Source organism: Athene cunicularia, assembly GCF_003259725.1.
Source record: "Athene cunicularia isolate RWA chromosome 6 unlocalized genomic scaffold, athCun1 chr6_part1, whole genome shotgun sequence".
In the NCBI taxonomy this organism is placed as follows: Eukaryota; Metazoa; Chordata; class Aves; order Strigiformes; family Strigidae; genus Athene; species Athene cunicularia.
This window is the reverse complement of record NW_020799105.1, coordinates 20,565,619-20,593,239: the sequence shown is the minus strand read 5'-3', so window position 1 is coordinate 20,593,239 and position 27,621 is coordinate 20,565,619. Positions and strand designations below refer to the sequence as shown.

The 27,621-nt window shown below is 38.2% G+C and overlaps 1 protein-coding gene across 1 annotated transcript; it reads right to left on the bottom strand.

Moving 5' to 3' along the window:
• Positions 1-3,327: 3,327 nt before the first annotated feature.
• Positions 3,328-27,033, bottom strand: SEC23IP (SEC23 interacting protein). Its single transcript, XM_026851256.1, has 18 exons — positions 26,506-27,033; positions 24,897-25,092; positions 24,203-24,396; positions 23,768-23,857; positions 22,397-22,517; positions 21,990-22,079; positions 21,177-21,318; positions 19,661-19,869; positions 18,881-18,999; positions 18,131-18,301; positions 17,651-17,746; positions 17,267-17,473; positions 16,469-16,624; positions 15,897-15,999; positions 15,355-15,540; positions 14,283-14,445; positions 11,108-11,208; positions 3,328-7,822 (listed from the first exon to the last, which is right to left on the bottom strand). The coding sequence occupies exons 1-17, from the start codon at positions 26,536-26,538 to the stop codon at positions 11,127-11,129; spliced, it is 2,358 nt and encodes a 785-aa protein (XP_026707057.1). The 5' UTR covers positions 26,539-27,033; the 3' UTR covers positions 3,328-7,822; positions 11,108-11,126.
• Between the last annotated feature and the right edge of the window lie 588 nt (positions 27,034-27,621).

Genomic DNA, 27,621 nt, shown 5'->3' with positions numbered 1-27,621 from the left:
AGTGATCAAAGAAGATGCTTCCCTAAGCTGGTTCCACCAAGCAAGGGAGGGAGCTATGTGGGATCTATGTTCCTTCTATAAGAGTTTTCCAGGGAATATGATTAAAACTTATCTGGTCTGGTCTCACACTGTGAGCTAAATTTTTTTAAAGTTTTGATACATACAAAATCTGAATTGTTCTTCAATTTTATCTATGTTCTAAAAACAACAACATGGTGAAGTGAGATTGGAAGCAATGAGAAACCATCCTGGAAGAGTTTAACACACAAAAATTTAGGTCAGTTGTACTGATATAGGTAGAATATGTCTTTGAATTTTACTGTAGACTTCAGGTTGCTTTTTTTCACGAGTGGTTTACCTATGCTTCTGTGCTTACCATCTAAGTACTGTGAAGCTCCACTCTATCTGGGGTCTAGGTCTTTCATGCCTATAATCTTCCAATTCACCAAAGCTCAATGCACACATTTAAGTCATTTCAAAGTAATTTAACCTTTTTCCACACCTTGGTTTCTTAAGAAGACAGCAATAAAGAAAAAACATACTGTGATTGCCTGATGTCTGCAAGAGCTAAAGGGCTGCAGTATCTCTCATTCTCAATATCAAACATGTGGACCTAGGCTAATGAGTTTTCAGGATTCAATTTGGAACTGTTTCTATCTTCCAAATTAATATACTCAGAATATATAGATCATTTAGATATGCACACACACATATATATGTATGTGTGCACATATGTACATGTATATGTAACTTTACATCAATGTACATATGCATTTACACCTAACCGTTAGTCCTATGTAATTACTATCTCAGTTCAGTTACTGGTTTCTGTTAATAGCTCTTTTTATACTATTGCCAGGCATCACTATTTTCCAAGCGGGTTATCTCCTGAGAGGACTTTACAAATCATCCAACATGAGATGTCACTATATTTCAATCAATAAACTTGTACCACGTTCATGTTAGCGAAAGATCTTGCAGCGGCTAAAACCATATACATCTGTACAAAGGATGGTCTGAAAAACAAAGCTAATCTTGTTTATTGACAGAGTTCAGTTCTGAAAAAATGGTCTCTTAACAAATCATTTGGCTAAGATACTTTGCAGAAATACTGCCACCTTCGTGAAGGAGTTTTTGAGGTTATTCATTTCTACTCTACGACTGCAACTCCCATTTTTCACTCAGCAGCACTGTCATTATTTTCTCCACACGTAGCTTCCACCGAGAAGCTAAGGGGAAAAAAACAGAGAGAAAGTATTTGTCATGACATACCTGTGCTCCCCTTTCCCTGCGGCTGGCTACTTTATATTGGCAGAAATCTGAGAGCTGTTTCTTCTCAGTTCCCTTCTATAGCTCCCCTCCCATGCCACTTAAGAAGCCCTCCCTGGAGCCTGCTAGAGCTAGAGCTTATTATTTAGAAATTCAGAGCTAAATTCTCAGTCCTTTGTGCACATGGAAAATCTGGGGAAAGGACAATCATACCTGAACATCCTGCAACGCAGAGAACATCATGAATCCCCTGAGCTACAAACAGACGAACAACTAAACGTTTCACAATACTCGCAACAAGCCTTGGCTTAGGAAAACTTGACTTCTGCCTACACTCAAGCGAGTTCTTTCTAGTTTCTGAATAAACCCTTTCCCTACTCATGCACTCAGAGCAGTCTCCAGCATAATTATTGTTTCAGTTGCATTCATGAGACCATTTTAACAAGATTACATCAAAAGTTATTTGAACATTTTTTAGGCAGAAAGGGAGATACAAGGTCAACTGCTTGCTTTCTTCTCCTCTCAGACCTTTGTTCTCTATTACCATCTCTTAAATAGACACACTTCACTTTTGATTGCCTGAATTTGTATGGATCTGAAGTTATTTTATTGACATATGAAAGACGTTGCTTCTTTTATAGCCTCCATATATAAAGGAAGCCTGAGAGTCCTAGGTTTTGAAAGTCAGTGAGCTGAAAGCACCTTTCCTCATGCATATTGGAGAACTGTGTTTTAACTTCAAGAAGGTGCATTATACAGGGTTGTTGTACCCCCCGAGCAGCTCAGCTGAACACTACCGCTGCGAGCAAAACCTGTGCTGATGATCACCCCTGTTCAGGTCACTGAAAATTTCCACTGCAGAATAAGACAAACACTTAGGTCTTTGGGATTTGCATCATGCAGCAAAAGAACATAAGGTTCACGCATTTCCAGGTTCTCTGGTCAAAACCCCACATGGAGGGTCAAGGATGCTCTGAACGATGACGTTTTGATGTACAAGATCCCAGCTAGCTGGGATGCTCATCTTCTCCTCAGCCTCCTTCCCTGTGCTGTCTGGGAGGCACCCAGGAGCAGTGTGGTACCCAGAGCCTTCACCCCCTTCCTATCACCACAGGAAAATGGTAATTCTTTAGAAGAGAGCACTAGTAATCTGCATCTAAAGCAAATTAAAAACCCGTCACTGACTGGAAATTCTGAGTCCCAGCAGGTCTGTTTGTAATCGTATTTACACTGGAGTGGTTCCATTGGCCTCTGGGAAGCTAATCCTGATCTACAAATATGAAAATCAGATCGAAATCTAGAGCCAAGCTCATATTTTATTTTAAGATTTGCTGTTACAAGAGTCTGAAAACAACCACCAGACTGCTCCCATTAAATCAAGCTGTCAATGATTTACACCATTTCAATTAACTACAGATATGCCAAGAGTATTGAAATGTAAACAGGCATTTAAAATAATGTTTCCCATTATTAAGCAAGAACTCATGGGATTTTTAATTTCAACCTTGGGGAACACATCCTAATTCAAAGTGATGATTAAAAAAAATCCAAGAATACTTAGCTCAGTCTGAGAGAGGCAGCACTGCAAAGGGCTGCTCTCCAGTGCCCACTCCTTTTTATTTGAACATTCAGTCTCCACCAACCGGTATCCTGGCACTGGCACCAACTGCTGATCATTTTAAAGGGAAAAAAATGCTAGGTTTTATTATTCATCACAAGAAAAAAAAGAAAAATAACATGCAGGGAGAAATCAGGAAGAATATTATTATGGAAATAGCATTTTAGACAGTTTGTAAGACATCTGTCCTACTGCAGACACAAAGTTATAAATATTAATATAATATTCAACGGGAAAGGACCAGGACAACTCTAGAAGCAGTTACTGAAAATTTTCAGTGTTATGCAAGATATCTCCTAGAACAAGGAGAAATTATTTGACTATGCTTCTTTTACAAAGAGATGTGCAAGGAGGTGTTCCCAGAGAACAGAAATGTTCACTACCAGTGGAGGCAACAGCTCCTGAAACAGCAGGAGAGGAGCACTGGGCAAAAGGTTTTCCAAGAGAAATAAGTTTTCAATGAAAAATTCAATTTCACTCAAATGGGAATCTTTCTTAGAGAGGCTCTAATTTTTTCCTTGGAATTAATTCATTAAAATTTCCACCTGAAAAGTAATTTTCCACAAGGCCTGAATGCAAAACTGGACTGTGTCAAAGCGTGAATTAGCATACGAAAGGAATATCCTGAAAGGTGTAACCTTTCAGCAGAAACCGGTTAGCTTTTCACTTTTCCAGGGTTTTTTTTGCAATGTATTCTGTACGCTGTGTACTTTTTCTGTCTGCGCCCTTCACTGCAACTGTGGCTTTGGGGAACTCACCAACAATCTTTGGTTCCCACACATGTTGTAATACTACAGGATGAAGTGCTTGTGGAAAAGTGAGAGAACTTACATCCTTCAATGAACATATTTTCAAAAAATGTGCATTTTAACGGATTTGTAGATAGAAGATCAACACAATGTTACATATGTGCTTATCTGGAAGCACTGCATACCGTTCAGCACAGCAGTTTCCTCACAGAAGGAGAGTAAGCATCCCATTTTTGACACTTGCATTAAACGAAGCGCCGTATCTTGTCAGAAGTCTTCAGATCTTCAAACATATTAGGGGGCAGAGATAGTCTCCTGGTACAAAAGTGAAAGGCTGCGTCAGAGCAGCGCAGGGAGAGAGCATCAAGTTCAGAAGATCCTCTGGAGAACACGTAGCATGGATGTGTTAATTGCAGAAAATACTGATGGAAGGAGCTCAGCCAAGCTGAGCTGCTGAAAGGAGGGAGCCAGGCTCTCCTGCTGGCCAGGACACAGGTGGCATTAGAGCAGCTCATTCATGGCCCCAGGTGACCTGTTTTCTGTGACTGCAGCATTTCCTAGAACAGCTTGTTGTTGCTTATGACTTTAATGATGACTATCTGTCCCCAAATAACACTGCAGGTTTTCAGGAGTAGGAAGGGAGATAAAATGTTTTTACAAAAGTCACAGGGGCAAGATGAATCCTCTACTGGGCACCCTATTGAGTGGCTTCTGTCAGCAACTTAGTCATGTATTCTTTTCTCCTCTCCTACAAGGGACTAGCAGTCTTTTGTCTCTGCATGAACTACTCCATGGTGATCTGTCTCAAGGATGTTTTAAGCACCTCAGAGTACACCCCCCGGAGCTCGCTCTCAGGATATGCAGATGGTGCCAACATCACTCTTGTTGCCATATTCCTGAGCACCTCCAGGTGCCTATTAGCACAACTCCATTCAGCCCAGGACTGCTCCTGACTGCAGTCTGTATTTCCACATGAGCCCTGCGGCAGCTGTAGACACATGATCAGGGCTGCAGAACACAGCCAAGATTTACCCATCTCTCCCATGAAAACCTGGAATAAGTCAAAGCCCACAGCCTAATTGCTAAAAAGACACTAGGGATAGGTGACAGAGAATAGGTGACCTTTTTCTCCATTTAACCCATCTTAAGGAAACTGTCTCAGCTTCCAATTTCACACTGAAGAGCTTAAAATTAACAACAGACGTGAACTACATTTTTCAGGGGGATCCTAGAGCCCCTCGCCTCAGAGTACTGATGGGAATGCTGCAAGTACCAACAATACAGAATCAAGAACTTCCACAGCCCCACCCTGGCTGCCCTTCCCCACTTCTGCCTGCTCTTCAGCCTCCATCTGTTTTTCAGTAAGTTAATTTACAGTTTCAAACCTCTTTTCTCCTGTGGAGGCTCCAGGGCTGGGATGGAAGGCTGAAGCAGAACACTTGGGGTTTTTCTGAGGACACTTTCATGGTGACACGGCCAGATGACAAGACAAGGCAGGGCAGAATCCGAGTGGCAAGGGAAGGGTTATAATCCCCAGCACTATGGGGTAGGGTGAACTATTTCCCCTCCTTTGCACTGCTATTAGGCCCTGCTACACAGATACTTTGATTTTAAAACCTCTTTGTCTGGAAAAACTTTTTTTTTTTTTAAATGTTTACGATCACTCCAGCACAGATGAAAACATGGCAGGGAAAGCACTGAAGTTTTGTTTATGGATTACATAATTAAAGTTTAATTAGCACTATTTAATTATGGATTATAATACCTACTACTATTTAAAAAAAAAACCTCAAAATAAATAAAACCCAGCGAACCTATAGCACCACATATCAGATGCTGTGCTGTATATGGTCTGTCTAATAAGCTGTTGCAGCATTCTAGGAAGATTTCTGCTGGGGAAGTAACATACATCTGTAGCAGATACACATTCACTCTTTAAATTCCATTTGTTTATAGAGTTTTTCTCTGTTTCATGTAACCATTGGTTAGGCTGTCATTTTTCCTTCCTTAACTTTGCTTTCAAGGTGTAAGAATTGCTAGTTATTGTAGTTGCAGTCACACTTTTATTTATATAACTAGGACTGATTTTAATGATGTATTCCCAGAATCATTTCTCCGCTCCAGATGATTCTCCTTCACCTGCAAATATCCTCCTGTGCATCCTTCCATTGCAAGGCAAGCTCCTTGCCAGCCAGGGTCACCCCATGCAACACAAAATTTTACTGCTCCTGGGTGCTGCAGTTCCCTCCCAGGGGGCTGAATGACAGGCCATCAGCTTTACAGTAAAAGAAAAAAGGGAACAAGGCACCATGGGAGCTATTTAAGCATATTCATCAGACTATTCAGTGTTGCATAGAGTTGATAAATGTAAGTGTAGAGCCTTCCACTCTATGGTACTTAAGATGAAAATGAGGTCAGTGGTTGTGGTTTGTGGATTTTTATTGATTTTTTATTTAATATATTATTTGTATTCTAGCTAACAAAGCAGATCATAAAGCTCAGAAAACTTGGTCTCCAGAGGCCAATTTACAAAGATACAAATACATTTTGTTTTGGATAAAAAGTATTCTTTGGCAAACTGGCTTCCCAGAACAAGATGGGCTTCAATAAACTAAAGCAAGTCCAGTGGAAAGTCCCAAGAGGACTCATAGGGTCACAGCACATGGCGTGCAAGAAGAGGTCAAGGGAAGTGTCCAGTCTGGAGCAGCCAAACAGGAAAATTGTACTGTTGTCCTCTACTACCTAATGTGACAGCACAAGAGAAGACAGAGGCATTATTCTTGAAGATGCACAGAAGGACAAGAGGAAACAGACAAGCTCCAGATGGGAAATTCCAACTGTATATTAGAAAAAAAATTTGCAATCATAGTAGTGAAACATTAGAATAGGGCCCAGAGAGGTGAAGGATCTCCATCTTTGAGCAAGGCCCTAAGCCACTCCTGCCTTGAGCAGGGGAGCTGGACTAGGCAACCTCTCCAGAGGCCTCCTCCCATCTATTTTCTGTGATGAAACACAAAATCTTGCTGTAAAGACCCACTGGAAGGTATTTTTAATTATAATAACCAAAATATATACACAATAATGTGTATTTTTACATATACCAAGAAAAAAAAAATTCTGCATTTCAAAATTCATTTACTGCAATAACAGAGGTAAATAGTCAGTAGTAAGGTTTAGTCACTAATATTAAGAAAAGCCACAATCTGCATGTAAGTTGAAGCCAGAGGAAAGCTACAGATGCTCAGTATTCAGAGACATGAGTTCAAAGGATTTCATACTACCCAAATCATCTCAACCTCATTACATGAAAATGGAGTCTGGATTGTAGGTATGGACCTAGATTATCATCTAGCAGCCGTAAGCTTCAGATTCCTCTATTTACATTAACTGTTTTGAGATATTAAATTGCAAGATCAAGGTAAGTATTTTAGTTCTCATAACTGCAGTCAAGTTTCACTAAAATTACCTTAATTACCAGACCAAAATGTTATTTTAAATTGTTATTCATTTCAGGAGATGTGAACACTGAACTAGCTGTAACAAACTTCTAACATTTTCAAAGTCAAAGGTTCATTTTTACTTAAAAAACTCCACCATAAAACTCTTAACAGAGGCTTAAAAAGGTCTTTATAAAATAATCTCCATCACACTTACAATAGTAAGAAAATTATTCTGGTTGCTAATATTTAGTAAATATGAACTGGTTTGTGCAATCTGTATTAAAGACGGTTATAACTACAGTTCACATTTTATTTTTAAAAGGTGGACCAACAAATGCGTCAAGAAAAGCAGATTATTGCTGTTTCTCAACAAGTCTTTTTTAATAAGGACATGCTACCTTGATAGGCAAAGCATGTTTGACAGTCAGCTGAGACGGGACAGCTGAAGGAGAGAAGTAATCATTTGTGTGCCAAAAACCACCTCTTCGGCGATCACCTTTCACTTGGCAACTGCACAATTAAACTGATTTAAGATCAAAAGCGTGTCATTCCATCCATCTCTTGAATGACAATGCTGATCATCTCAAAATTTAAGTTTGCTTGAAGTGACACAAGAAGGTAGAATCTCAGCAAGTTCTGGACTGGCAGAGAAAAAGTCTGACGCTTATCCTGTCATCTGTAACTATGAAAATACTAGATGTTCTTCAAAGCGTTTTTCACCAGGTCTGTCGGAGCAATAGGTATGGCTGTGCAGAGAAAACAGAACATGTACATATGGGAAATATGAAATATATCAAGTTTTCTATTCCTGCAGTAGTACTAATAAAATTAAATATGCCAACATACAATTGTAAGATGACTCAAAAAGATCTAAAAATCCATACACATTTTTCATCAATTTTTTAATACAATAAGCTCCTGAAATATACTTTTTGTGGACACAAATTGGCAATTACAATTACAAACAGAAAGAGCTCACAACAACTGCTCATAGGATTCGTTCACTGTACATTTTCATTAGCTACTAGATTCTTTAACTTACAGTAATAAATTATCCTACTCTAAATAGAGATAGAAATAAAGATGCAATAGTTTATAGATCTGAGCTTTAATATGCTGGTGCATTCTCCCCCTCACCAAGGCCCTCTAAAGAGAGCTGTAAAAATAATATATAGAGTGTATAGTGACTTAAACAAATCTTCTAGCCAGCACAGTGAAAGATACTCCCGTGAATCTAATATTAATAAAAAGAGTAAGATGCTAGTGGTGGCTATACTTCACTAAAGAAGGACAAAATTCTCATTTGCAAGAGTCATTTAAAAAGTCTCAGTGTTTTCAGTTCCCTTTCAACCAAGTAACCAAAATAGATACAGGAAATGAAATTTCCGATTTACGTGTTAAAGTTGTCCCAAGCACTTCTTTACATTGTTTACATGAAACCCCATATCACTGCTTCACAGAAAACAGCTTCAAGACCATTGAGAAGAGTTAAATCAAGTCAGTCATACAAAGCAAAAGTAGAACTCAGAGGTTTCAATAGCATTTGTAGTGTCTTAGTAGTGAGTAGAAGCAAACAGGTATTGGTAGCTACTCACCAATTTTAAGTGCAACAAATTCTTCTCAGAAGTAGTTTTAGCTAAGATAGTTAATGCTACTGACTTGACTTAGTTAAGAGTAAGTTACCTGTAGATGTCAAAAAAAACCTCCCAAGACAGAACACTACAGTAAATTGCTGTGCATCAGTGACCCTCCTCTTTGCTTCAGAATTCATCCTCCATATGATGAAGCACAGCAGCCACCTTGGTTTTCTTAAAAGCAGAAGAGGGACTGTCTGGCCAACTCCCTCCCTCTCCCCAAAAGAAAACAATCAGGTAATTCAGACCAGAGGTAAAACTGAACATCCAGCTCCTCCTTTAGCTTGCCTCTCTGCTACATTTTTATCTGCTCCAAAATTATCACAGTCCCCAAGAAGTTAAAGGGATCTGCACTGGCCAATGACACCCGAGAAGAAGCAAGCAGGCTAGTAGATCCTGTCTTTCCCTCTGCTGGCAGAAGACACCATGAAATTAAACTGGACAGCAAGAGGCAGCTCTGCACATCAAAGCAGGGAAGTGGTCAGGACTCAGCATTCAAATCAATTAACATGAGAAGTATGAAAAGGGAGCCCAGAGCTACCTTTGGCATTTACTCTTTCCCTTGAGCAGCCCACAAATAGAGAGAGGCTGTTTCTTCAGATAATCTACTTCTAGATACGTAGATGAATGTTGCTGTCATAGGCACTGCTGGATAATCCATTACCTTCACAGTGCCACCCTTCACATTTGAAGGCCTTAAAGGAAAAAAACAGAAACACCACATTCCAACCCTACGTGACTACTGTCTGGAACACTTGGGGAGAATTTTCCTTTGGCCTACCATGAGACTTATGCAGTAATATTTTACACAGCATATGGAGAGACATTTCTTCTCATGTAAAAAAGATCCTAGTCTTGTAGTGTGCAGCCTTCCCAAGATACCACTTGTCCTTAAGTGCATCCCAGTGGGCCGTAATGGCCCTCCCATTTAAGCCTATGGGATCTGAATCCTAGTCTCAAATGCTGTTCAGTAAAACAAGTGCTGAGAGAAGTTTCAAGCAATTCCTAATGGTACTACCATCATGCAGACTTTCTTGACTGCGCTTTGTTGCGTGACATCCTGCTAAACCGCCCTCCAGCTGGGTAGTTCTCAAAGAAAAATAGAATTATCCCATGTCTGCTGAAGCTAAGCAACAAACCCACTTTTATCTTTGTGGTGATAAGTTATCACACCCCATCCCCTCTCAATGAGACTGAAAGTTATATCTGTAGCAATAAGGTTCATATGATTTTACCCTACACGGTTGTAAAGAACTGAAAGCAGAGAAAAAATTCTGCACCTGACTTGAGACTCTGCATAAGCCTTTGTGATAACTGATACACCACTGCCAGAGCTGTGCAGCCAAACAGTGCCTTTTTCCGATTATTTGACCATGCTTTAAAAACCACATTTGATCAGCTATGACATTTCATTTCAAAAAAAAAGATGTTATCAAGCGTCTTTTAAGGAGCATTCTGTTACAAAAGACTACTACAACTGTGCGGTAGCAGTTAAAGATATGTAGAAAATTCCTCTGAAATGTCAATAATTTCTCTTCACACTGGGTATTTATGTACCTTGACATTATCAATTCTTCTGAAAAAATGGAGAAATACAACAGAAACTATCTTGTTGTACGATTCCAAAAAGGCAAGGTGCATATTTCTTTCTCCTTGCCTCTCAAAAGAGAATATAGTCTTTTCTACAACATCCAGTGATGCAAACTGGTATTATACAGATCCTCAGGTAGGAAACACACATATTAAAATAAAAATACCTGCAAGTACGTTTCAGATCCAAGATACACAATTATATTGTGTATTTAGTTTCTTTTCAAAAGTGAACCAACTTCCATGCTATATCATTTCACCTGTTCTGCTGAAATACTTAAACTACACAAAGATAATAAAATACTGACATATACAGAGGTCTCATTCAGTAATTTATCAACACCAAAATTTAACACCTTCTTAGGAGACAAGCAACTTCTGTGGCATACATGTGCACCACTGGTGAACCGATACAACACAGCACACTGTTGGTGTTTAATCTACTGCACTGTAAATGAAGTTTCACCTTATCTAATATTAGCAACTTTTCCTATACTTGAACATTCACTGAACAACTAAACTGAGGGAGAAATGTCATAAAGAGAGATCACATTTTTTGACATATATGTAATGGCAATTATTATCCCATAACAAAACCTCTAACATCAGGTATCTTTTGGGAGTGAAGGAGAGAACTTGAACACTTCCCCTGCATTTAAGTCTTGAAGTTGTTTTTGCAATCAAAGTGACACTCTGCAGCTGCCTGCTTCATAATGTAAACTTCAGAGGAAAAAGGGAAAGTAAAGACATCTAAATTGCAGCTGAATGTGATATATGAGTACATAAGTTATATTAGGACAAACTTACAAATTCACGTTTCTATACATCAATGCTGTGGCTGCTCAGGATTGATATTCATAGTCCTGTATATTTCTTTGAGAAACAGCAAAGCAGTGTCTTCAGATCCCCTATGAAGAAAGAATGAAAAAAAAAAAAAAAAACCAAACCAAAAAACCAAACAAACCAAAAAACAATGGGTTATTTTAGTAGGGTCCTTGTTTTGGTTCTCATAACCCACACTTCTTACCAATTCAGCACTCTAAAAGTTTGCATAACCCTAGCACTTACCTTTTGGGAACATGTCCTTACCACTACTAACTTCCTTCAAGCTACAATTCTTCATCTGTTTTGCATTATTTCTATCAGCCCTAGCCTATGCATTTGCCTTTTTTATTCCACGTTTTCCCCCTACTCTGTCCTCCCTAACTTACTATGCTACAGCTCACAATCCCCTGCTCTATCCACTTTAATGTTGCTCATTTGGCTTAAAACTCAAATAATCTATCACTTTTTGTCTGTAATGGGCTCCTGAATATATTCCATCAAGAATACATTCTACTTGTCAAAGCTTTCTTCCTTTACTTGCTCCACTGCATCTATTAGCCCGATGTCAAAACTCAGCCCTGCCAGTTCTATCAGCAATATTCTAATTCTTCTCTCGTAAGTGCCATGGCTGGCACTTTCTAGTAAACAGAATATACCAGATACCCATAGACTTCCTCTCCTCCTTACCACTAAAAAGTAAGAAAGTTCTCAAATAATTTAAAGATTAAGATAATTCAAATGCCATGTTTTGAACTTGCTGTTTTCCCTCCTGTTTACAAAATCAAACCTTCAGGCTATCTGAATTTAACATGAACAGACTTTTCTTATTCATCTATAACGTGATTTAAACACACATAAACAATATCCATTTAAAAGAGTAACAACCATTGTAAAAAAAGAACAAACAGGCAAATTTTAAGAAAGCTCCAAAGCTGCAGGAGTTGTTAGGTAAGGGTAGCCCCCTGTGCTTTTTAAAAGAAATAACATAGGAGACAGTAAAGGCAATTTAGACAGTGAGAACTGTGATCCTCCAAATGTGAGGAACACCATTTACAGAACACCAGTACAGAGTTAAACGTGCAAGTTAAGGGACTACAAGTATTTTCCACAATTAAGCATAGAGATAGTAACCATATTTCTTGATGGTCTCCCCTATTAAACAAGCAACAAGCAAGCAGAAGGATCAACACAGAAGCTCTCTTCTCTCTTACACACAGAGCATTCCATTTAAGGCTTCCCCCACCACCCCCCTCAAAAAAAAAAAACAAACAAAAAAAACAAAACCACGACACCACACCACCAAAACAACACACTCTCCTATTTGGGTCATTAATCATCATGCTTATCTTCCTGACCTGAACAACAAAAAAACACAAAAAAGCTATGGGTAGCAAGTTTTTAAAAACCTGGCAATGATCGGCTGCCGCCTTGTGGAAAAGAATTCCCCATTCTTTCAACCCCACTCGCAGATTGGCACCACCGCCACCGGTCCCCGACTGCTCAAGGAGCCCCGCTCCGGCAAGCACACGTCAGCACTGCAGCCCTGATAATCCCTCCTCCGACAGCTACTGATCTTTACCAACAGAAGCGATCCTGACTTTAATAAGATCCTTCAAGTAACGCTTTCGATTCCATATTTTAACCTCTGGAATGATGCCTGCTTCTAAAAGTTATTAGTTATTGAAATTCAAAGCCTTCAAAAATGATGTAAAGCACCCCTTGTCTGGCACTTGCTAAACTCAAAACAAGAGACTCATCACCCCTCCCTCCCCAAGAATATTTTGCACAGCTCAGCAACTGACATCCAAGCTTGCCTCTTACATATGAAAGTGTGCTATTGTGTTGTCAAATACAGTTTAGGTAACCTCTGCTCTGCCATTCTACATCCTATATATTTTCATATGCACTTAATTTTGACAGTAATAAAATGTATACGACATACCAAAGAAAAAAAGAGCACAACTCCTAAAGACAACGAGGTCAATAGTTACTGCTTTTCCTACAAATCTCCATTTAAAACATGTAAGCATTAAAAAAAGTAAATCCAAATCCGGGTAAGGCAACGGTGCACTGCGCTCTATGACACCAAACTCTGCTTCTTTTTCTATGAATTGTTCTGTATATGAGCAACCACTGTACAAGTGGTACATCACAAGCATCCAAATTCACAGGAAGTTCCACTGTGCCTTTTTTCTTCCTTTTTTTCTTTTTGTTAATCTTTGATAGCAGAATATCAATATCTAACCATTTCATTCCAACATTAAGAGCTAATAGTTTTACTCTATATTGTAGTCTATATACAATTCCTTCATGAATATTTTTATTTTAAAAACTTGTCAAAATGCTCATAGACGTCTCCTTTTGTTCTGAAAATTATTATAGCTAAAGATGTGTGTTTTGAGTATCAAAGTTCAAGAGAACAGCATGCCATGTCTTTATTATAACAGAACAATAGATTTGTTCACTTAGTGCTAACACAGAATTCTATTTTGGAATGAGATTAGCTAATAGTGACATCTAGGTGCAACACCTTGAGACTGACAATTCTGGGCAGTCATATATGATGTTTATTTTAATACTCAAATTGTTTCAATTATATAACATTTGACCATCCAGAGTATAAAAAAAATTTATCTTTCAAGTATGCCTGTGTGGGAAGGCATCTTTCCAAACGAGAGGCCACTTCAGAATTAAGTGGCAAGGACCTTGCATCCAACTCAGCGGTCATCTTTCCAAACATGGCAAAGATTACAAAGACCCAGAAAACTCTGGTCTCCTAAGTCATATGCATACACATCGACCACTGGAACAACTCCTACTCTGGTAGCTTTATAATTGGTTGGTCCTTTGCAATGTTTAACTTGTCAAATCATCAGCAGCCTAAAACAATAGATCTGGATATATAAACCCAGCTATTTTTGTCAAAATGTTCTTGAAGTGAAACACGAGGGCATGATTTGCAATGGAGATCACTTGATTTTTCATTATAAAAATGTTCATGACAGGAAACATGATTCTAGCTATTATCATATCAGTCACAGGTAAATAACAGACAATAGGAGTAAGATAAATGGTAGACATGTCATTACCAACATTTAAAGATATACAGTTATATCAGGAAAGCACTATTTATAGAATCATAAATAATTCCTCTTACCAATAGCACAAATGACTCTGTAAAGCAAAAAGGTATTCATTGAAGCTTTCTATTGGTTTTTCTTGTAGAACATAGTCAATACGACGTCCTCCATTCAGCATTCCAACCTTCACCAGAAAATCTTCATCTTTTGGAGGGTCTGGACTTTCAGAGATCTTTTCAGCTAAAATTAAAGAGTTCAAGATTGACACTATTTTCAAGTATAGCCCGCTTGACTATAATCAATAAATATCACCCATTTCCCCTGTGATAATTTCCAAGTGCTTGCGGTAAGACATTAAAAGCCTCGACTGACTAGCACGCCACTACCTAATTCAGAAAGGTTACTGGAACTATAGGCTTATTTTTGACAGTTTAAACAGAGTTTGTTTGAAGAATAGCTCACAAAGTAGTAGCTGAGCAATTTTAAAAACAAAACCCACTGTTTATACATAGACAGATCCAGTCATTCTACAAGCAAATGACCTGAAATAATATGTTTTTACATCCCCCTTGCACAGAGTTAATCACTATCCTCAATTTAAACTAGGAGGAATGTTTTTATTTTGTAAGTATAATCAAAGTCAGCATTACTAAACACCAAGAGGTGTTTAGTTTTCCACAAGTGGAAAGCCTGCCCATGGTATTGTTAGAGGTAATATTTATATCTGACTTAAGTTTATTTTCCTCAACAGCACTTTTTTCTGTTAGAGCATATACTTAAATGCTTCTGAGCTCATGCCAAAAGCTCAGCAGAACACTACTGAAGACAGTAAATTTTAAAAATATTTGTATTAATTTGCCCTGAAAGAAAAACACAACTGATTTAGAAACCTGCACTTCCAACAGAAATTTGAAAGGTTACACAAAGTCAAACCTAAAATATCCTTCAGTAGAAGCTGTTAATTTTTCCTTTCCTAAAAGACCAAAAAAATGCAGCAGTAGATATTACACTTAACATTAATACTCCAAAAGCACAGAGGCGTCCTTAACAGGGTCAGGAAAATCAATAGCAAGCAATCACTGGGTTACTCAAGTTTCCACTAATTTGAGATCGATAAGTTGTAAGAAAAATAATGATGTGTCCACATACCTTCTACCACTTGTTTCTCTTCTTCCTCTTTAATTTGGTTAGCTACTTTCTCCAGTTCTGCTTGTAGCTGAGTTGAAGATGTATGAGCACGTGCAAATTCGTTAAGAGTCTGCCAGGCACTCTTCAAAGAGCTAATAAAACCCTGTTTTAGATCAGATCCCATACGAGAGAGAGAGTCTTTCAACTCTAAGAAAGAAAGAAAAAAAGAGAAGTCATTAGGGACAAGGTAAAAGAAACCAGTAAATTTAGTTTCTGTTTCACATCATCTTAGAAATTGAGGTGAACAAGCGATGTACGATAATTTTAAAATGGAACTTGGGTAATTAAAAGCTCAAATCTGAGGAATTACAATTACTACATCTGAATACATTTATGAATGCCCAGCCTACGGGGCTGGGAGGAATCCCTTCTGATGTTCAGAAAAAGCATGGAGTCAGATATCCAGGAGCACTCATTAGTCTCTTGGAATTTTACAATATTGTAATGCATCAAATGAGTAAGTTAGGAATGAGGTCCATGTATGAAATAAGTTTTATTTTTACCCAGATGAAGTCTTTTTCTGCCTTTATGATGTGGAATGAGAACTGGCTTTAAATCGATGTCTTCAATGATCATCGGTTCTAACCTGTAAGCTACTGGATCAAGCTGTTAAGAAACAACACACTGACATTTAGTTGTATTAGAAATTATTCTTGTTATCACATTTCAGTGAAAAAAAAAATAAAAATCACTACTTATGATTAATAGAGACCCATTTTTAATTCTATTCTATTTCAGTTTACAGAAACTCAGTTCATGACCAGTTTAATCTTAAGATTAAGCAGGTTTATTAACTAATTAGGTCTTGTTCTCCTCCAGACAGACAGAGATTCTAAAGAGGAAACACTACAGTGGAAGAGCAGCACAGTACCTAGAATGGTAGGTATGGAACCTATAGCCAGCTGTACTTTACTTTTGCAATAAGGACCACAAATATTTGAAATATGTTTTTTTTTTTAAATGTTTTGGGAAATGTATATAGGGGAACAGGAGTTGTAATGCTCAAAGGTTAAAACTATTCTGCATTGCATATGCATCAACTTAAAATCAAATCTCAAAAGTACTGCTTACTCACTGGATGATAGATATTGAAGAATCCCTTGCAGGTAGGAAGTCTGTAGTTTTCATCTATCTTCTCCACACCCCTCACAGTAAGGAACACACCAATAGGAGAACCAAGAGCAAAGAAAATATCTGGTTCAAAGTCCAATGCACTGTAAGCCACAGAAACCTACCAGACAGAAATCAGATACGTGATCTCTCAGAACTGCCAGCTAGTTCATATAATGCTTAGCTAGGAAGGAGAAACAAGTTGTGTATTAAATCAACGACATGCTCACAGTACTTTCAGAAAGCTTCAGCTGCATTGCACTCTTCCATACTAATACCATAGTACTAGTACATGCTAGTACATATTAATACTGTAATATTAAAACCTTTTTTAAAAAAATTCAAAATTATTTAAAAAATTATATTTAAAATAGGAAGTCTTTGAGGTTTGGTTTTAAGTTAAATTTTAGGTAAAACTTAAATATAAATGGGTCAATTTAGGCTCCCATGTTAACTGTAAAGCCACAGACCCATTCAATATTATGTCATTCACACAGTTCTGCTTCTGGAACTCATGGCTGAAAGAAAAAAAATGAATTGTCATGGCATCCTTATTATAGGGGGGGTTGTTTTTCAGTAATCTAACCCACTCTCCCAGCCCTCCCTCCCTCCCTCCTGCCAAAGGGTAAAGTTCTATGTAAACACAACTTTTGCACAACAGTCAAGAGAAGTAGCACAAAGCCATCAACATTTACAAAATACCAAAACCAAGCAGAAGGACAGCACTGTTCCAAATGAATCATTTAAATCTATGTAGTCTCACCTGACCAGTTCCAATTTCAAAATACTCATAGTCAATGTTCACAGAAGAAACAGATGCACCAACTGGAAGCCTCCTCTTTGAGTGCAGCTGCCCAGACTCTGAAGGGGAGACAGAAGTAACTGTCTCTTTTGCCTTCTGGGCATCTTCTTGAGTTTGGAGTGTGGCAGCCAGCACTGCTTTCTTTTCTGCTAGTGTTTTCTTCTGTTCCTTTTGAGAAAAGTTTCAAAATCAGGAATAAAAAGGTTTATTTCACAGTTGTCAAAATTCCTTTAATATATCCATGATGTTAACAAGTGTGCTAAAGAACAGGAGTTACTCCTCAGCAAGACAGACAGTTACATTTGTTTAACAACTTTTTATTTCATTCCTGAAAAACATATTTACCTGCTTGGCTGCTCTATCTTTTACAAAATTAGCTATTTTCTTTCTTGGTCCAAGAGGTATCCCCATTTCCTTCAGATCATCAACTGTGCACATGAGCTAAAAATAAACAAAAAACAAACACCACATACACACATCAAAGCGTACTCTGTAACTTTTCTAATGACATATATACTTATTAGCAATGACATGAATTAGATAAGACATTTTATAAAGCTACAGAAATTACAAAAATTTAAAAAGACATGATACAAAGTGCCTTAATGTAACTGGGGAGGGATACACCACACCAAGAAGAAAAGAGAGTCACATAATATTTAGTCTTCACATCATGCATTAATTACCTTACCTTTGCGACTGCTTTCATGCCTCGGTACACTAACCCCATAAAGAAAAGAAAAAAACAAACAAAAAACCCCACCACCAAACATAAACCTCCATAAACCTGGGAAATCCCCATAAGTCAAATGAACGTTATTGTACCAGAGATTCCATGTCAATTCGCTCCTTTTCAAATGTGCTTGCATACTCCGACAAGCTAAGCATTTCCAGAGTCTTCTGCAAAGTAGGAACATCATCATCTGCTTCAGGCTCACAAAGGTCATCACCAGAAGTAGTAATTGAGGAGCCCAAGGAACTGGTATCTTCAGTCATCTTAAAATAGCACAGAAACGGAATCACATCATCTAACAGCGAAAAGCCAATATGCAGCAAGTAAAACCGAGTTTACTTACTTTCACTTAAAAACATTATTATATAAGCTTTGTAAATTTATGCCCATTTTTAGTAAAGCAGAATACAGATTTTCCACTCGTAATAGACCAGCAAAATTACTGAGAGGCAAAATATTTTTGAGTGTTGGAAAGCTCAAGAAACATTTCTTTTCAATCAAACAGCTGGTCACTGTTTCTAGCCTGAACACAGAGATATGCTTTCCCTCTTACGCATCTCCCCCACCATTCAGTCAGTGTAAGACCAAGTTACGTGTCCAAAAGGGTCAAAGCTGATGTTCATGATCAAGTCACATCACTGGCCTACTTGGAACTTGAGAGAGATGCAAACAGTTTGTCCTGAGAACTGACAATACTTACAGAACTGCATTTCTCCATTAACATGTTAAAACGTACTATTAAAACCCACAACTGTGTTTCAGCTAATTAATTCTGAAAACTTAAGAAAAAGCTACTGAAAATATCAGGCCTATTTGCCAGGAAAGCCTAGCATGCAAATTACCTGTTTATCATGAACAGCCACGTCCTTTACAGTCCCATTAACACCAGAGAACGGTCCACTACTTACTGATGAAGCCAAGTCCTTCTGGTTAGAGAGTATGTCAAATAGAATTAAGGAACCTGGAAATAAGAATTAAAACTGCCTTGGGAAAAATGTCAGATTTTCCTGTCCCTAAGTCCCAAGCCAGATTTATATGCAATAGCAACATATAGATTGATCACAAAAAGATGGCTGAATTAAAACTAAAACACCCACATACTAACTTGAACACAGTCACTCTCAGCAAAAAGCAAACCTTTTCTCCCCCCCCGTTCATACTTTATGTCGTTGCCACGACTAAACTGTCTTTCCTCAACCATCTTAGGCTGCTTGCCAAACTGAAGGAAAAGTTCCAGTCCAAATCAGTATGTCATATGTCGTTATAACACTTATTGTACATTCCAAAAAATGATCTTACTTTTACTAAGTGGAGGTTCTGAGACACAGAAGTTACCCACCTAACAAGACACCAGATAACCTGTCAACTTTCAAACACAAATTAGACACCAAGCCTTCATGAACAAAACTAACGGGGGAGAAGGGAGAATGCACACATCCACGAAATACAAACCTTCTCTCAAACCTTTTTAGACTTTGTTATTGAGAGGTGTTTGACTTAGCTGTATTCTGAAAGACAGCCATGCCCTATCAGCTAATTTTAGCCTTATGCTTAACGAAGGTTCCATTTCCCTTAGCAGAGGAATGCTGGTTTCATCCCAGATCAGTTCCTTAGATAATTACCTAAACTGTGCCCAGCCACAGAGACTCCTCCTTTGAAGTCTGGGTTGCGACTCATGAAAAGTGCATGCAAACGATTCATTTCCAACCCCACTTTATCCACAATGGTCTGACAGTAGGTGGGGCTGTTGTAGAACAGTACGTCAAGGAGTGTTTCATTGGTGAAGTGGCGCAGGCGTCCAATGCTCGGCAAAGTGATTTTTTTTATGTTCCTGGTAAGACAAAATCATTAGAAGCATGAATGTTTTTAAAGAAATGCAGATAAGAACTTCATTAACTACTGAAATGACGGGTGGTAGAACTGCAAGGTAAATACTACAGATGCGGTCTCTACAGACATTAAAAAAAAAGAAACGTATAGCCTTCTGGCCTCATTGCATATTCATACATACTGACTGTACATATTTGAAATATAGAGCTCCCTTTTTTCTCTCTGGGCTGAAGGGAAGCCTGAAATAATCTCTTCTCTGTTCCAACACTGCTCTCATATAATTTTGTGAGCAGATCAGACAAAGTGGAAGAGAAAAAGAACTCACATATAAAAACTGAAGGTGAAATTGAACTAACAGGCAACATAATACTCTCTTTTTGAAGAAAGCTTGGCATCACCATCTGCCTGCTGGGAGTTAAGACAGCTGCAATAGAATTGCTAGAAAACTGACACTGCCTTAGTCAGCATTGCCTGGTCTGATTAACAGAAAAGGATCCTTCCTCACGATAATGCAGTGTTCACATGGGAATAAAAGACTGAGACTCTAGGAAAGCAGTATGACTCGACTGAGCTAGAACAGTCTGGAGTACACCAGTACATGTTCTAAGTGTACAGACTGCTACCCTCACAACCTCTACTTCCCCACCTTTGAGTAAGAAAAAGCAGCTTGAAATGTCAAAAAACATCAAAGGGATAGGCACCAAGAAGTGATTCTAAAACAGATTTTAAAATGCTGTTACACTCCTACCCAAATATAGATACTTTGTTTCAAAAAAACCCAACAATTTTAGCTCAACTGACTCATCATAATTCAGATACTACTCTAGGCCTGGACAGAAGGCTCAATGCCTTCCTCAGAAAGGGGACACTGACATCTCCTAGTGTCAGACTCAGACTGCAGGAAGGTACAGGAGAGAAAACTTTCCACTCTAAATTGTACATATCTGCTGCTGGACAATTCATCTCCATGCTCACCACCTCATACTTCAATCGCTATCTCTACACACTGACTCATCATCATGTATCAATGCATTAGCCATTTCATGAAAATGCGGTACTGAAAAAGCGTGTGTGTAAATATCCTGTTACTCAGGGTCATGAAAATAAACAAGAAAATACTCCACATACATTTCCAGTTTTTCTTATACTCCTCATCAAAATGTTAATTTTAAAAAATTATCAATTCTCTTTTGTAACCCAATCATTCTTCTAGTGTAAAGAACATATTAACTCCTCTTTTTATCCACTTTACAAAAAACGTTAAGATGCAGCTTGTATGAAGTTCTCAACATTAAACAATACACTCACCTGTCCACACCTGTTGCATCTCCGTGCAGAGAACTATGCCAGTGAACTGGGAGAAATTCCACCCTGCTCACTTTATGTTCCTCTAAAGATTTCTTAAAGTGAGTCTGCAACAACTTCAGAGAAACAGTTCTAAAATCATCAACTGTAAAGAAGAGCAGCAATAAAAATCTGATAGTAGCAACAGTCAAGTAAGACACAATTACAAATATTCTCCTTTTTTTTCCCCCCCTTCAATTTCAGACATAGTCAGAATACAAATGAAGGAAACTGCAAAGTAGAAAAATCTTTTCAAGTATTACTCCTCTAACTGTAAGAAAATAGATTTTTTTTAAAGTGGATTTTCTAGCAAGCTTCTATTTATGTCACAATGAATGAATGAATGAATGCATTTTTACTCCATGACCAGACATGGCCTTCTTAATTTACTCAGTTGTACTGTACTGTATTTAAAAAAAAATAAAAAAACACAAAAGCAAACAAAAAAAACACCCCACACAAAACACCACCACACACATAAACCACACAAAGCAAATACATACACCACCCACTACACACACAAAAAACCCCACCCCACACACCCTGAAACCCAAACCACTCTCTAAGTCTAACACTGAATACTAACAGTTAAAGCTGTAAGTCTGACAAAATACAGATTCTACTTTTGGAAAATAAAGAAATTCTACTAGAAATAGAACTTCTTAACATTAGAGACTTTTTTTTTTTTTTAAGACCTGCTTATCTGAATAGAAGATATAGAGACCAACGTTTAAACAGTTAAGAATACAACTGTTCATTAAACAAGCAAAAACTTACCACATTCAACAATGCTTCTAAATCTCAAGTCGCACACAGGCCCTATGCCATGAACCATAAATACTAGATGGTCAATTTGGGACATTTCTCCTGTAGAAAAAAAAAGAAACAATTCAAAGTATCAATATGTACTGCACTGGTGAAGTGCAGTCAAACAACTTTAAGATATACTTGCTTTATAAAACCTATTACATAACATGGCTCGGGACATAATATAGCCCACAGGACTCCTCTGATTACAAAAAAAAAACCCCAAACCAGATATTCCTTAATTTAAGATTCTTGAAAGAGGTTAACTTTAATCTTTGGACTCTAGGCATGAACAGTGCATTGTCACTATTGTCCAATGTTTGGGCAGAACCAAGCTGACTGCTCAAGCTCCAGACCCACATACAGTAATCACATACCATCAGGAATTTCATCATGGTCATCATCAATTCCACGTTTTACTACCCTTGGCCTTGCCTGACCATCTTGAGTCGTGCCCCATTCATCCGGTGTGGCAGAGGGTTGGAACTGAACTATGACCTGAAAAAAAAAAAATAAAAAAAATTCTCCAATTATGAACACAAAACAACTTATGATTTATACTATTATTCTGAAAGCACTGCATGGTTTAACACACTTTGTTTGATGGCTTTACCTTGCATGAGACTCAACTGTTTTCTTCAGTTACCATATATGAAAAAAAAAAAAAAAAAAAACTTCACTAAAACGAGACTCCAAAATAACACAGTAATTCTCATTAGTGTAGAAAGCAACCAGATGACTTAAACTAGTACCACTAGTTGAAGAAGCTGGTATGCTCAGTGATTCTTAACAATTTTAATGCCTCAGACAAGCATTATTCAAGCTCCTCTTTCCCAGACCCAAGTATCCACTCTGCCTTAGCAGATAACTGAGGAAACTGAACAGTATCCCTATTTACAATTACTCTATCATAAGGAAAAAAAAAGAAAATAAAAGAAAAAAGTGCAGTGCTTTTCAGGGAAGGACAACAAAGTTCAAAGTAGCCCAGAAACCCTAGAAAGTGAGGAATACAGTAATATGGCTGTTTGTAAGACTTACACTGACTCAGTATAGTCTGAACTCGTATTTATGACACCAAGAGGTTTAAGTGCTCCTTCTCTAGATTTTTACTGAACAGAACTCCTTAAATCCACCTTAAAGTGCTTAAAGTAGGAGTAACCATGATCCTCTCTGGCCCTTGGATTATTTTATTTATTTATTAATCACTGCATCTGTGATAAGCAAACAGTTAACAGCACTGGTCAATAAGGCTGAAGTCCATGTTTTACTCACATAAGAATGTTAGCAGAGTATTTAGAATAACTTTTAAAAGGTTCTTTTGCTGTACTCTCTCATGGCCTAAAAATAGCTGCAGTGGAAGTCGTCTCATGGCTTAGATACACAAACTAATTACTGTATAGCTAGATTAATGCTCTTCTCCACATGAAAGCTCTGTTTAAACTACCTTTCATTTGGTACAGACTGTCTGAGGTTAAACTAATTCAAATTGCCTCCCATTTGCTGTCAGTTACACTTAGTTGAAATATTTATTCCATAAACCCTTGCTCTCCTTAGGTTCCAGAAAGCATTGTCTTTTAATCATGAGACAGGACACAGAAGCAAGCAACGTTCTATGAAGTTTATTATATTTAATGCACGCATATCCAAAACAATCAATAAGTAGTTTCAAGCAAGACTAAGACTACATTCAATTTATGCTTACACCCATCTGCTCATTCACCCCTAATGAGTTCTTCAAAATCTGTTACCTTGGGATTATGCATAACAATTGTCTCCCCATTTGGAAATTCAAGTCGCCGGTGCCATTGATTCGTAGTTACAGCCCTTTTATATTCTGCCTGAAACAACAAACAAGTTACACAAAATCAGTATGACTTCTCAGACAAAATATTTTTTGGCTTTGTGCATCATTTTGTTATGTTAAGGCTATAGTTTACATAGCTTTATTTATATAAAAGTGTCAACCTGAAGCATTAGACAAACTGATTTTAGGTCATAGCGGTGCAGGACCTACGCATGAGCAATGCGGCCTTCTAACGACACCCCTTTCCACTATTTTCTTACTTATGTTCCAGAAAGTGCATTGTGAAAATCATTTTAATGAAACAAAGAACTACTTCCAAGGTCATAAATACAAGGATCTATCTAGTTCTTTGTGAAGTTTATGTAAAAGTAATACTAACCTCTAGCTTATCACTAAAATCCTCAGTGTAAGGAATAAACCGGCTATCCTTGTCTCCCTTATAAAACCACATGCATCGTCTCACTTCAGAAGGCTCTTCTTCCCAGTAGACAGCTTTCCTTATTCTGTCATACAGGTATACATCATAGCGTCCCCCGTCAGTGCTCAGAACCACACTCTCAGGATCAGGCTGGACTAGGACACAAAAATCAGTCCTGTTTACAATACTAACACATACAATCTTCTCTCTCAGCCCAGCCTCAACCACTTCTGTGATAAATATTAGGCCACTAAGACAGATAGTTATACCACGAATAAGAAGCTTCATAAAAACAGGCAGTGATGTTGCTCCTAAAATGCTTCTAAATGCTCTGTGCACAACAAAAGAAGCTTTGAACAACTCCCACATATAAATACTGAATCCAGAGCTGACAGTTTAACAAAAAGGCAAACCAAGACACAGATAACTAGTTCTATGTGAAATGTGATATCTAACAGGGATGTACATCTTCACATTGACAGCATCAAGCCACAGATAATGTAAGTGAAATAAATTAAATGGCACAAAATACATCTTTGAGATATGTATTAGCATTATTTATTACTGTCATATCACACTCTCAATATGTGAGTGGCATTACTCTAGTATCTTCCTTCTAGTCCTTCTGTTCTCCTCTGAGTAAGATATAACTTACCAGAATTATAGACTTCCTCTAGTTTTGCAGAATCCAGAATGCTAAATGGCATCCATATTTGCTTGTCCTCTACCTCCTTACAGTAGAACCAGTGCGGCTGAACTGGCTCATATTGGTTCTGCAGCAAAACAGGAGGTGCCTGAACCAGCGGACCTGCAGGCCGGGGAGCTCGGAGCTGTGACTGAGACGGTGGAAACTGAAAATACATACAGGCTTATCACCTCAATCTCACATAGTTTTTATACAACTGATCTATACTTCGCTACAGAGAACATTCTGGGCCTTTATTTCCAATGTTTTTTCCTCCCCAAGAACATTATCTTTTATTCTAAAAATGGTATAGACAAGTTGTCCACCTCATCATGTTTTTGAAAACTTACAACTTTCCAAATTGAGAAAGGATGTGAATTTCATTCCCACAAATACTGTTCAAAACTGTTGTGGTCTAGCACTTTGATTACCTAAAAACCAGTAAGATTTAAAACAGTCTCTTAAATTTTAAGACTTAGGCTAAGCTTATTTCTTACTGCCACCAAATTTGACATGACAATAAAAATGCATTCTTCTCATTATTCATTTATACATAATTACATTTTTGCATAAAGACTCCTCAATTGTAACAAGAGGCCACTTTAGAAATAGCTCTCTTCCCGCAAAGTGATCAGAACAGGCAGATTTCAAACTCACTCGTCACCTCAGCAATGCAAGAAAAGTAACTGATTTTTGAAAGGGACTATAGCATACATAAAGTAGATTTCATACAACGATCCCAGTTAGTTCTACTAAAAGCAAGCGATGTCAGCAGTAGCAACATTTAAAAAAAAACCCAAACTAATACATTGTATAATATATAAAATCAAGCAAACAGAGTTTTGAAATTATTTAATCTAAAACTCAAGATTGTTTAGGTTCTACTGCCTTTGCTATATTTTCTGTCATATAATTTTTCTATTCTTTATTCACAATAGCAGCAATATAGCAATAGCTCTGGCAAAATAAAACCAATTTTTGTTGTTTTCAAGGAAAACTTGTCAGGTTATTACTAACACGTTCACATTATTTTAATAATGCTTTTGTGAAGGTAAAAAAGAATGGAGATTAATGGTTTATATCACACAAAATCTCAACTGTTGCATTTCAGAGGGTTTGCTGACAATTTATGTGACTTAGATCATAATTTCAAAAAGTGCTGGCTTTGCCAGTAAAAACAGCTTGGAAAGAGATTTTTAGCCCATATCTTGCAAATGGCTGAATGACCTGATTTACAGCAGAGGCACAAACAATGCAGCAGCACAGCTGAAATGGCAAACTCAGTAACAGCCAGAAAAGAGCAACAGGACTTCACAACCTGGCTTTGTTTCTGATGCCAGAGGCTGCATGTAGTTACAGCCTCAGGGTAAACTCATTTCAAAGATCAGGAAGTTCTGCTAAAGCAACAGTTCCAGGCTAGTTCTAGTGAAAAGATTTTGCTATCAGAAACAATTCAAGACTTCCGTTTTTTTTGGGGGGAAAGAGAAAAATCTTCAGAAGAGAAAACATTCAAGTCAAAGAGGAAAGTGACTTCAATTGTTGTGTTCTGGTACCAGGACATTGGGAATAATTTATATACCTGTGTCAACGACCCCGGAGGGGTCTGATACATCTGGACAGGCGGCACAGAGGATGGTGGGTGAGGAGATGCATGACTCTGCTGCAGCTGTGGCGGAGTAAGGTATGGGTTCGCTCTGCTGCTCAGGGTGGTGTGTCGATAAGGGTTATACCCCTGCTGAGATGCTCCTTGGGGAAGAGTAGACGCATTTGCAGGCGGAGGACAGCTCTGCTGAGGAGTCGGATAAGCCGCGACTCCCACCTGAGAAGTAGGTGGTGCACCGTAAGAGGACTGGGACTTTGGAATGTGCGGTGAAAAGGCATTTTGCCCATCCTGTGACCCAGACCCAAGTGGAAGTGAAGTTGGAGGCCTGGAGAAGGCCGGGGCTCCAACAGGCGGTGCAACAGTTGTTAAGGGTGGCTGCCCAATGCTTCCGAATGGATCGCTGCTACTAGGTACTTGAGAGAAGTAGTTGAAAGTCTGTGGTGGATTGGGGCTGGCAGAAGTCTGACCCAAGAAGCTGTCCTCTTCACCAACATCTGCAGAATCATCTGCAAAAACAAAAAGATCACTAGAGATATTGTGAGAGGTTCACACCAGTTAGTGTATGTAGTCAAAATGTTCAGTAACATTATCAGCTACTACCAAAACTCTGTTGGTCCTCATAAAGCCAGAAGGATTACAAAGCTTACGTGTCCTTCATGATTAAACACATCATAAAATGAAAGAAAATATACCACGTCTTCAAGGATCTTTAAAACGGACCATAAAAGTCCCCCAGTGTACATAGACAAAGCAACAAAAATTAAAAATCTGAAACAGGAGACAAAAACATGACTGAAGTCAGGACCTTCCCAAGCCAACTTGACAAAGACCCCTGCTCCCAGGGCACTAAAATCTCTTCCAATTTCCTTTATGCCTACCAAATGCAAAAGCAGTCTTGATCCATTTCCTTTCACTATGAAAACAGTTAGCATAGGACTTCATGCTCTAATTTTTAGACTTCCAAGATCAAATTCAAAAGTAGAGCTTAACGACATCCCCAAATAGGCCAAACCTACTGGTTAACCAACACATTCTCGTCTGCTCCTTCAGCAGAGCCCTCGCAAGGTTTATCATTTGACTTGCAAGGTGGCC

Bases quoted from the DNA above. Each gene is read 5' to 3' on its own strand.
- SEC23IP (XM_026851256.1), bottom strand. From the start codon at position 26,538: ATGTATCAGACCCCTCCGGGGTCGTTGACACAG. The intron at 22,080-22,396 runs GTATGTGATTAC...TTTTTTCTACAG, and splicing joins CCATGATGAAATTCCTGATG to GAGAAATGTCCCAAATTGAC. The intron at 17,747-18,130 runs GTACAATAACGT...GTTTATTTTTAG, and splicing joins GAATTGACATGGAATCTCTG to CTCATGTGCACAGTTGATGA.